The sequence below is a fragment of the Aptenodytes patagonicus genome, chromosome 6 (genome assembly GCF_965638725.1).
Source record: "Aptenodytes patagonicus chromosome 6, bAptPat1.pri.cur, whole genome shotgun sequence".
In the NCBI taxonomy this organism is placed as follows: Eukaryota; Metazoa; Chordata; class Aves; order Sphenisciformes; family Spheniscidae; genus Aptenodytes; species Aptenodytes patagonicus.
Genome location: NC_134954.1, coordinates 9,706,272 through 9,717,694, shown reverse-complemented (window position 1 = coordinate 9,717,694; position 11,423 = coordinate 9,706,272). Strand labels below are relative to the sequence as shown.

The following is an 11,423-nucleotide window of genomic DNA, read 5'->3' as shown; positions in this document are numbered from 1 at the left end:
GCCCCGCACCCCGGCCCGCCGCCCCACGCTCCCCCGGAGACCGGCCGGGCCCTGGCGGCGCCCGGCCTCGGCCACACCTGCGCGTGGGCAGGGGCAGGCCGCCCTGGCGGGGCCCGGGCCGCCGCGGCGATGCCGAGGGCGCCGTGGGAGGACGCGGGCCACCGCAGCGGGCGCCGGGGGCCGCGGCGGGCCCGGCACACGGTAGCCGGGCTCCGGCCACCACAGCTGGGCCCGGACCGTCGCGTCCCGGCCGTCACCCCGGAGGGGCCGCGGCCCCCCCACAGCGCAGGCCGCCCCGGGGCCGGCGGCCGGCGCCCCCCGAGGGGAGCGGGCGGGGCCGCGCCTGCCACGGGCGCCAATTAACCCGGTAATTAGCGCGGCGCTCCCCGAGGGCCGGCCCCGGTCCCCGCCCCCCCCCCGCCGAGTTCCCCCCCCGCGGGCGGCGCCCAAGGAGTTAACCGCGGCCGCCCGCCCGCCCGCCCCGCGCCATTGGCCGGCGGCCGCCGCGCGGCGCCCAGCCAATGGGCGGGCGCCGTCCACGAGCGGGGCCGCGTGCGGGCGGCGCCCATTGGCTGGGCGCGAGTGTGGGAACGGCGGCGGGGGACGTTTCACACGAGCCGCGCGCGTGCGGCGCGCGCTATAAGTAGGGGCGGCCAAGGGCGCGCGGCACCCGCGCCCCGCCGGCCCCGCCGCCGCCGCCGCCCCGCCGGCCTGGAGCGCGCGCCCGCCCGCCCCCGGCCCCCCCCGCTGCTGCCGCGGCGCCTCTTCCGCGGCGGCGGGCGCTGCCGGCGCGGGCGCAGGATGCCGGCCGACCTGATGGAGAAGAGCAGCGCCTCGCCGGTGGCCGCCACCCCCGCCAGCGTCAACGCGACGCCCGACAAGCCCAAGACGGCGGCGGAGCACCGGAAGGTAAGGGCGGCCGGCCGGCCGGGACGGGTGGCCTCGGGCCGGGCGGTGCCGTAGGGAGCAGCGCCGGGCGCTGACCGCCGCCTCTCTTGCAGTCCTCCAAGCCCATCATGGAGAAGCGGCGGCGGGCGCGCATCAACGAGAGCCTGGGGCAGCTGAAGACGCTTATCCTGGACGCGCTGAAGAAGGATGTAAGCGGGGGTCGGGGCGGGGGGCGCGGGGGGGGGGGCCGGCGCCGCTGCCGGGCCGGTCTGAGCCCCGCCTGTGCCCGCAGAGCTCGCGGCACTCCAAGCTGGAGAAGGCCGACATCCTGGAGATGACCGTCAAGCACCTGCGGAGCCTCCAGCGAGCCCAGATGACCGGTGAGCCCCGGGGGGAACCGGGGAGGGGAGGGGGCTGGGGCGGCCCTGCCTGCATCCCGGGAGCTGGGGGCATCGCGCTCCCTGCCTGCACCCTCGGTAGTGAGGGTAACGGGGGCACCCGGCTCCACACCTGCATCCTTGGTACTGGGGGGTGATGGGGGGCACCGTGCTCTGTGCCTGTATCCCTGGCACAGGGGGCCAGTGGGCTCCCCACCTGCATGCTGGGTACTGGGGGGCCGTGGGGGGCATAGCGTTCCCCACCTGCATCCTAGGTACTGGGGGGCGGTGAGGGGTACCGTGCTCTGTACCTGTATCCCCAGTACAGGGTGGCTGCGGGGGGCACTGTGCTCTCTGTCTCCATCCCTGGTACTGGAGGGCAGTGGGAGGGCTGCAGTCCTGGCTTGGGTCCCCTCTACCAGCAGAGCTGTGCTCCCCACCTGGATCTGTTTTGAGGGGATGGGAGGCACAGGGGCCACCGGGGGGGACTGTGCTCCCAACCTGGATCCCCAGTACTTGGGGACACAGGAGAACTCTTGGGGGTTGTCTGTACCCCACCTGGGTCCCTGGTGCTGGTGGACTTGGTAGCGGAGGGGCCACGTTCTCCATCCGGATCCTCGGCACCCGGGAGCACAAGACATGCTGCCAGAGGGGCTGCGCTCCCCGCCTGGATTCCTGGCTCAGAGGGGCTGCAGGATGCAACGCTGGTGGGCTGCACACCCCCATTCCCTGCGGAGCCTGCTGACCTCTGTGCGCCTCTCTCCCCCGGCAGCCGCACTGAGCACAGACCCCACGGTGCTGGGCAAGTACCGTGCCGGCTTCAGTGAATGCATGAACGAGGTGACACGGTTCCTCTCCACCTGCGAGGGCGTCAACACCGAGGTGCGCACCCGGCTCCTGGGCCACCTGGCCAGCTGCATGACTCAGATCAATGCCATGAACTACCCTGCACCCCCCCCACCGCCCCCGCTGCCACCAGCCGCAGCCTTTGGGCCACCCCTGGTGCCGCCGGGCAGTGGCGCGGGGCCGCTCCCGGGCATGCCCTGCAAGCCGGGCGCCGACGCAGCCAAGGTGTACGGTGGCTTCCAGCTGCTGCCAGCCTCCGATGGGCAATTCGCCTTCCTCATCCCCAGCACCGCCTTTCCTCCCGGCGGTGCTGTGCTGCCCCTGTATGGCGGCCCACCCACAGCTGCCACTGCTGCCTCGCCGCCTGGCCCGCCACCTGGCACAGCCGACTCGGTCTGGAGACCCTGGTGAGGGTGGCAGGCACCGGACTGGACTGAGCACTGCACCCCGTGCTGCTGGCACGGCTGTACATAGGTTATATGTTCATATTGGATTGTGCCTTTGTACCATAGCACTCCCTTGACAGTGTTTCGTGTTTTACACGAGATCTTTTTTCTTCCTTCCCTCCCCTTCCTTATATGACACCAAAGATCGGGGTTTTTTTTTTTTCTCTTTGAATGCTCTTAAAATAAAAGTGTCTCTTCCATTTTGGAAGGCCTTTGGAGATAAGTTGGACTGCTGGTGTGTGTGCATAGGAAGGAGCGCAGCTCCTGGCTTGCTCCTGGCTGCCTGTCGATCGTGCTGCTCCAGGGCTGCCCTGTCCTGCTCTCCAGGCTGGAGCTGTCACTCAGACCCTCTGTCCCCTCTTCCCTGCCCTGGGGCAGATGTAATTACTGCTTCCTTGGGAGCAGCTCAACTGATCGGACTTGTTAAAAAGAGCTTATGTTTGCAGAGCTGGTGAATGCGCTGAGGGAGGCACCTCCGCTCTGTTCCTGGCTCCTCGGGCTGATGCAGTGGAGTAGCCCAGGTAAAGCAAGACGGATTCGGCACAGAGCCTGACAGCCCGGCTCCCAGTCTAGGCTGCCTGGGTGAGCCTCCTGCCCTGGACCCGGAGGGGCCTGCTCCCGGGCCGTGGTGTAAATCGCAAATGACTTCAGGCAGTTGATTTAGAGAGCGGTGCCTGCCAGCTTCTCATGTTACAAAAACACCGGCTCTCCGCAGGACAAGCCTGACACGAGTGCTCCTGTCTCCTGGCTGACAGGCTGCAGCAGGCGCTGGGCATCACCTCCACCTGGACTTAAAAGCACAGAGCTGTTCCCAGCCCTGAGCACCAGCCAGGCTCTGCTTGATGATTAATGCTCTGCATGTGTTTTTGATAGAGTTGGGCATTTCCTCTGCTATTATATGGAAAACATGTGTCTGGGGGAGTGATGTGGGGCTGTGCGGACTATCTCTGTAACTGTGAGTGGTAACTGACCCCTTTGACTTAGGGATGCCCCATTTCCAGGCAAGATGCAAGCCCTAGATAGAGGTGAGCAGCAGTTTCGGGTTACAGCTTGCATTGCCCTTCTTAACAAGTCCTAACTCGGAGCGGACAGCTTTAAAATGTGCCAGGATCCACTGGGGATTCCTTCCAAATCCTCCTGCAAAAGCTTGTTGGATTTTGGCTGGATCAGCCAGGTGCTTGACTGTATCCAGGTGCTGGGGAAATGAAAGCTGGGGAGAGTGTGAGACCAGACAGATTAAACCTGCTGGGGTTTGAATCCCTCCCCGGCTTATCCCCCCTTCTCCCTGTATACAAACACATCTTCCTGATCTGAAAATACTTCTTGGGATGGATTTTGGAGGGGGGCGGGAGTGTCTGGGATCTCTCTGCAGGGTGTGCTGATGAGGTTGGGGCCAGTGCACCTCTCTTTTAAAGGGGCTGCAGGGGCTGATCTTTTTCTGCCTCCCAACACCTTGCTGCCCTGCCTGCATTGCCACCCTCATGGTGGCATCTTGCAGCCAGGTTTTGTGTGCCAGGGTTGGGAATATTGGATTTGCTGTCCCTAGGCAGGCGTGTAGCTGTACAGGCGCTGAGCCTGCCTTCCCTTCCACCAGCTGTAGTGTGACCTTTCTGTGCTGGAGGTACCGAGGGCAGGACTGAGCCCACCTTGTGTTCAGAGAAGCACTCACAGGACCTGTCTGTCTGGGAATCACATCAGACCAACTCCTGCTGCTGGTTGACCTGCGTGGAGCTGATGCAGACCGGTAACGCATCACCTGTAAGAGCTGAGGCTGTTCCAGCTTAGCAGAGTCTTCCTTTTCTGCTGAAGCAGTTGGTTCGGAAAGTGCATTAGAAAAAAAGACTTTGCTGTAGGCTAATGGAGAACACATAGCAGATCCAGGAGTGAAAGACAAGACGAACCTATTTGCTAATGGAGTTTAAATAGCCTAGTATAAAGCAGATATGCCATGCTTGGACCGGTTTCTCCAAAGCTTTCTGTGTTTACTCTATCCTACAGCCTGTTGACATGAGAGATCTGCTTGAGTTTGTGAGCTTTGAAGGGATCAGAGCAATTCCCAGGAGCTGCGCTCTTGATGCCAATTCACTGAGCCCGTGACAAATTGGGATGACAAATGCAGGCTGTGGGTCCATGGGTCATTATGTGCAGGAGTTGCCCTTCAGGTGCAGCAAGTGCCTTCAAACTGGGGTTGTGGGATGAGCAGGGAAGGGTAAGGGAGGGATGGGGAGTGCCAGGGAAGGGACAGGGCTGAGCTGCTGGATGGTGGCCTCTCGTTTGGCAGTGACCCTGCACGGGGCTGTGCAGGAGAGGTAGGAAAAGGGACTGGACTCAGTGCTGCCGGACAGGATGGAGCTCCTGTTGGCTTCCCTGGACACCCTGCTGAGCCCTGCCGGCCAGCAGAGAGGACCCTGGGGAGGGCTGGAGCCAGGTCTGTCCCCCTCAGATTACCACTCCTTGGGTTTGTAAGCAGTTTGCCGCAACCCGGTGCGTGCATTTGCAGCCTGGAGAGTGCTGAGCTGGAGGGAGCAGCGTTCCACCCCTGCCTGCAGCGCACCTGCATGGGGGTCCACAGGCAGGGGGCTTCGCCTGCCTCCCCCAACACTCTGCCATGCCCCCCACCCAGCACGGGGCTTACATCCCTGGCTGCCCCTCGTATCCTTGCAGCTCCCTTCCCTGGGCCGCTGTTGCCGTCCCGGGAAACCTGTCATTAAAGTCAATTAACTTTTCCCACACTCCTCGCAAGCGGTGCAAAAACCCCTCCTCGCTTCCTCCTTGGCTCTTAAGTGCTACCATATGGCACGGGCCCCCGCGCCCGCCCTGCCTTTGATTCCAGCCAGACAGCCGGAGCTTTATGATTTAAGCCGGGAGAGCCCTCGTACCAAGCCCTGGGCCGCTCTGCGGCCAAGGTGGTTTTTTTAGCAGGCAAGGCTGTTTTCTGGCAGGAAATGAATAGCTCCCAGATGAGCTCAGGAACCTGAGAGGTCGTGAGAAAGGAGCGAACCCCCGGCGCGGTGGCGGGCTGCCAGGCAGCGCGGGGAGCGCGGGAGGGAGCGCGCCGCCGCCGCCGGCACACGAGCCTGCTCCGGCCCCCGCTGGCAGGCGGCGAGGCCGAACGCCGGCAGCCCGTGGCCGAATGCCGGCAGCCTGCCTCCGCATGCCGCCCGCGCACCTCGGACGAGACCCGGCCCCGCGGCCCCCTGGCCGGCTGTCCTAAACCATCGTCCTCGCTCGTGCCAGGGGCCCCCGGCTGCCGGCCAACCTTGGGCTGGGATCCAGGCCTCCGGCCCGCAGGGAGCGTGGGGATGGTGAAAAGCATCCTGGCAGCAGGGCTGGGATTTGGGGGGAGTGAGGCAGGCAGTCTGGGGGTGCCAGGGCAAGAGCCCCCCCTGGCACCAGCACTGCAAACCTCCCTGAGGGCTGCGCGCCACGGGTGTGGGAGCAGGTTGGGGAATGGCTGCTCGCTGATGGGGGCTGGGATGCTCCGGCCCCACAGCTCCTGGCTAGGGCACACAGCTCCTCCCCAGCCCCATGGTGGGGCCGGATCCTGCCCAGACCCAGGGAGCCCGTGACTGGAGTGTGTGCCAGCGCCTCAAGACCAGCACCCGCCTTTGCTCTGCCACTGCCCCCGGGGCAGGGTGGGGAAGGGGACCTGTGATTTACGGGGGGTGACATGTTTTACTTAAGTACGTCAAACAAAAGCCCAGTTTGTTTTGCAGAGCACAGGCTTCCTGGGGGGGGGTCAGCCCAGGCAAATGACTCCGCTCCCGTTCATTAAACATTTGTGGCCAGCCACGCCATCAGCTGGCGCTGGGGACAGCATTCCCGGCTGAGCTGGGACAAACTTCTCCCCTTCCCAGCCTCTGCAGCAGGAGCGATTTCCAATGTCCTGTGCCCCAGCATAGCTGTCCCCCCCCCGGCACAGTCATGCCAGAGCCATGCCCCAGGGGTACCAGCTCCCCATTACGGTGCCTTGCAAATGTCCAAGGACAGTGATTTGACCCACGCAGGCTCTGGTTTGCTCTTCTCGTGCACAGCCGTGACTCAGCCCTGGGCTGGCACGTGTCCTGCCTGCCGGCACTGCAGCGAGGGTGGCACGGGGGCTGTGTGACACCAGAGGGGTGCAGGGCTGGGGGGGGGGGGGGGGAGGCTGCCCCCAGGGTGTTTGCCAAGGGGGGCATGGGGGCAGCAGCACAGGGCAGAGGTGCTGTTGCTGAAGGACAGCCGCGGAGGTAGGGCTACCTGTAATCTGTAACGATTAGGAAGCTGTTTCCAGCCGAGGTTTATTGCCAATAAAGCCAGCTCAGCACAACTGCTGGGGCATTAACTCTTATCTGCCCAGCACGACAAGAGCCCTGGGCTTTGCCTTTGGGCCTGAGGAGACCAAACACCCACAGCAGGGCATGGCAGAGCCTGTGCCGTGCCCTCCCGCGCTGGGGACACAGCCAGCACCCTGCACGGGTGGGACGCGCTGCTCCAGCACGTGCTACCAAAGCCCTTGGCCCCAGCTCCCTTTGCCTGCTGCCTGCTGCGCAGGGGGAAGCAGCAGGAGCCCGGCCACAGGGGCAAAGGATCCATACCCGAACTCCTGAGGGGTTCAGCTGTACAAAAGCAGCGTCCCGCTTAATTAAAAGCAGATCTGCTGTAATGAGCCTGCCAGCACACCAGCATGGCTCGGGCAGCTCTGCTAGAGCAGAGGCTGGGACTCAGCCTCACCGTGGGACTGGGACACACGGTGGCCCAGGGGCTGGGAGCCAGGGCAGGGTCACCCTGTGACTCCCCGCGAAGCCACGTCTCCCTTCGTGTCCTCCCACCCCCCAAGGAAACACAGCCTGTGTGTTTCAGTTCCAGCCTGCTGCTGCTTAGCACCTCTCCAAAAGTCATCCCTAAAATTGCCTCTGGAGCAGGGTCTCTGCTGGGTCCTTCCGCCCCCGAGCAGGGTCCCATGCCGTCCCTGGGCTGTCGGCTCCCATCACACTGCCCAGCTGTGCCAGCACCGGGACCGCCAGCAAACATGCCTGCCCTGCAAGGGAGATGTCTACCGAGGAGCCATGGCAGCACCGGGAGGAGGCTGTGCTCTGCTTTGGGTCCTCGGGGGACTGGGACGGCACAAACCACTCTGGATGTGGGCGCACCGAGGCGCCTCACAAGAGCCCTTCCAAGGGTGCCCTGCATTTTGTTGGCTTTTTTGGCTGCTGAGGAGGTCAGAGGGCTGTCGGCAATGACTGGAGGCTGCCACAGCTCTTCCCACTGCAGAAGATGAGCTGCCACTCTGTTCTCTGGAAAACATTATGAGTTCTTGAAATCGTAAAACAATCTGGCTGGTGTCTCTCCCTCTGACGTTGGAAATCTGGACAGTGTTTGTACCAAGAGAGGGAGCAGGATGAAGAGACACATGCCGAACCTCACAGTTACACATCTTGCCTGGCTCTCGCTCCCGCAGCCCTGCTGCAGCCCAGGCAGAGATAAACCCCCACCTCTTTTGGCAGCACCCACACACGTAGGGCATCTGCCAAACAGGGGAGACAGTTCTGGGCCTGATCCCACTGCAGCCCAGCAGCACCCTCATTGAGGCTAACGACTAGTATAAAGCAGGACCAAAACAGGCTGATCCTGCTGGCTTCAGGGAACATTTGGCTTTGTTTGCAGCTCCAGCATCAGGCTGAGCCCCATCCCCGCCTCCACCAGCAACAGGCTCAGCTCCAGACCTGGAAGACAACCTGCCTTTGTCCCAGCAGTGAAATGAATCCAGTTTATGATGGGGGAGAGCAAATGGCCCATTGCACTCAGGGGTTTGACTGCAACATGTAAATGCAGAGCAATACCAGAGCCCTTCCCGGCTACAGAGGAGAGACCAGGACATCCTTCAGGGCTGCATCGCGGTGAGTGCTGGAGGAGACGATGAGCCTGGAAGGGGATGGGGGAGCTCTGGGATGACGATGCATCAGGACAAACCCTTCCGCTAGGCAGCGTTCCCAACCAAACCAGTCCCACGTATGGTGAATGGACAGGTAAATTGGAGCCTTCATCCCCAGCTCTTCATTTGGGAGGGCTCCAGCTGGTCAGCAGCCGCACAAGGGTCTCGCAGCGAGGACCCCAGTGGGCCTGACGGATGCTTCCTTTCTCCCTGTAGCCAAGCCTCGCTCCTCGCCATGGGGTCAGCACTGGCTCGTCCTGCAGCACAGAGCTCCGCGCTTCCCTTCCCACGAGGCAGCTTGCTTTCAGCCATCCTTCAGCTTTCATTGTGCTCTGAAACAGAGGGGCTGGCAGCTGGACAGCCCGGGCTGGTGTTTCTGAGCGGGCTCCAAGCAGCTGTTCGTGCTCGCAGACGGTGCTGGCGCTCGCTGCCTTCCCTGCTGGGCTCAGCTGCATGCAGGCAGGCTGCAGGCAGAGACTGTGGGCAGCCCCCTGCCTGTGGCGCTGCCTGTTTGGGTCAGCTCTCCCCAGAGGTTTGAGAGCGGGTCTGGTGCCAGGCACCGGGTGAGCGGGGTCACGTCTCCCCAAAGGGACGAGGAGAGGGACCACCACAGCCACCGGCTGCTGGACAAACGGACAGGGGCAGCAGGATGGGAGCAGGCAAACAGGCAAAGAGGAGAGGGGCATGGCCGTGAGCTGCATTGTGCTTGCTCACCCAGCGTCACAGCAAGCACAAGGGTTGTAAGGCACCTCTCAGGGAGCTCCTCCCGCGTCGGGGCAGCCTACGGCACAGCCACCACTCCCCCCTCCCGCCGCCATCCCCACGGCAGACCTTGCACAGGGTGAGGGCTCCCTTATCGCCCAGTGTTTGCCTGTCTGGAGGAGCATGCTGCAGACAGGACTGGTTAACCATCACCCATGGGAAACAGGACAGGAAAAGGTCTGATGGGACGGGCTGTCCGTGGTCACTCATCCTTCATGGGGGAGGCTCAGACCCCAGCTGACCCCATGCACCCGCTAGTGGCTGCGGGCTGCTCCAGCGATGGCTCCAGTGTCAGCCACATTTCACAGCTCAGAGTTGTCCCTCCTGCGTTAAAGCCCACTGAGACCCCCCTCCCAAAGTAAACAGGAGCCAGTTTATTGCCCGCTGGAGTTGTTTCCCGGGGAGGTCAGGAGGGCTCTCCTTTGGGCTTGTGACAGTCTGCTAAGCTCCGCTGAGCCAAGGTGTTACGAGAGCACCATGTGCTGGGAAGAACAACGTTTAGCCTTGGGGATGCCTGCAGTGTGCTCTAAACCTTGGGACAAAGTCCTGTTTGTCTTCCCTTGCTCTTCAGGGTGCTGTGCTCTGGGCTCCCCTGCCCACTTGTTTATGGCACTGATGCAGAAAATTGCGATGGCTGTAATTGCCAGCAGTTTGCTGATTGTGCGCCTGCCCTGTTTGCTGGGCTGGAGACAAAAGCCCTAAATCCCCTTCCAAGGTTTGAAACTGTGTCATCCCGACAGGCAAGAAGGGGACAGGATTTACTTATGCGTTTGCATAGAGAGTGTCTGGACATAAGACCAGTGCACCTCAGGGCAGGAGCAACACCGGCATCCCTGGGGACTGCCCTGTAATGCTGGTTCGCTGACCCCACATGCCTCACTGCGCCGGGGAGGCAGCTGGGCACCCCCACACCCCCTCTGGGCTTCGTGTGCAGGAGACCGACCCCCGTGCAGGCTGCCAGCTCTTCTTCTGGCACCGATCCCTCTGCAGCTCGGGCAAATTGGCAGAAAGCTTTCCCCGGGGCCAAGGCACCACGGGCCCAGGCTCCGTGTGCCTGAGCCAGCCCAGCATCCTGGGAGACCGCTCCTGGAAGGGTCCCTGCCTCCAGCCGGATGCTGCTGGGAGGGTCCACAGGCTTTTGAGGGGGGGGGAACCCGACCCCGCGTGTGAGACCCCAGCAGGAGCTCGGCAGCAGCTGCAGCGGGGCTGAGCAGAATGATGCAAGATGTCTGGAGACGGCCAGCTACCGGCAGGAGTGCGTGGGAGAGGAGCTGCCCGCCACGGGGCTCTGCCTGTGTGCGGGAGGGACCACACAGATGCTTTGCTGTCCGGCTCTTCGCAGCCTCGGGGCACCTGGAAAGAGCAGCACAGATTTTCCATCCCCCCCCCCCGGGCTGGGTACACCCTCTGGGGCTGCTCCATCGCTACCCAAAACAGGCAGGGTGGCGGTGTGGGGTCCCCCCCCCGGAAGTGGGGCTGGCGGAGCTGTGCTTGTGCTGCTGGGTGCTGGGGGGGTGGTCGACCATCGGTCTGGGGCCCGAGGGGGGGTCACTATGGCCAAGGGAGCTTTGCACGGGACCCTGGGGAGGAGAGAACGAGGATTTGGCCAGTCAGAGCCCCTGAGGACAGCCTGGGGAGAAGGGCAGCAGAGCTGAAGCTGGTGTCAGCACAGCACAGTGACGGGCATAGGGACACCCCAACACATCGTGCAGCCACACACAGCCTTGCACTGTGCAAGCGGGGAGCACCAGCAGCTTGGCTACAGCCCTGCCAAGCCCGCAGGGAAGGACCCTGTGCACAACCACATCGGAGCACATTCGTGCGGAAAGGGTAAAACTTCAGATGCCGGGTGTTGTTTCAACCCTGGAGCCTCGTCAATAGCAAGCTGCCCTCCAGAGACCTCCCCTTCGGCCACAGAATGGAAGTAGCAGCCTCAGCACTTTGGCAGGAGCAGCAAGCTTTCTGCCTCCCAGCCCCGCTGAATAGCGGCAGAATTCATTATAGCCCCGTTTCACTTCTCCCTCCAATTATCCCCCCAGACAATGGGCCGGGGCTGTGGCGGAAGGTCCCTTTCAGGAGGTGCCGGTAGCAGGACGTGCTGCTGGGGCTCAGCTGAGAGCCCCTTTGCTGGAGAGCAGTGACCTAAGTCCAGCAAATGCCACTTTTTGGCCCAGGCGGTGAGCGTGCACG

At 63.2% G+C, this 11,423-nt stretch overlaps 1 protein-coding gene across 1 annotated transcript; it reads left to right on the top strand.

Moving 5' to 3' along the window:
• Positions 1–747: 747 nt before the first annotated feature.
• On the top strand, positions 748–2,780 carry HES1 (hes family bHLH transcription factor 1). Its single transcript, XM_076341070.1, has 4 exons — positions 748–909; positions 1,002–1,097; positions 1,181–1,268; positions 2,038–2,780. Exons 1-4 carry the CDS (start codon positions 802–804, stop codon positions 2,520–2,522), a joined length of 777 nt encoding a protein of 258 aa, XP_076197185.1. The 5' UTR covers positions 748–801; the 3' UTR covers positions 2,523–2,780.
• The last annotated feature ends 8,643 nt before the right edge of the window (positions 2,781–11,423 follow it).

Coding starts and splice junctions, on each gene's coding strand:
- HES1 (XM_076341070.1), top strand. CDS start 802: ATGCCGGCCGACCTGATGGAGAAGAGCAGCGCCTCGCCGGTGGCCGCC. Junction 1,098..1,180: donor TGGACGCGCTGAAGAAGGAT/GTAAGCGGGGGT, acceptor CTGTGCCCGCAG/AGCTCGCGGCACTCCAAGCT. Junction 1,269..2,037: donor CCAGCGAGCCCAGATGACCG/GTGAGCCCCGGG, acceptor CTCCCCCGGCAG/CCGCACTGAGCACAGACCCC.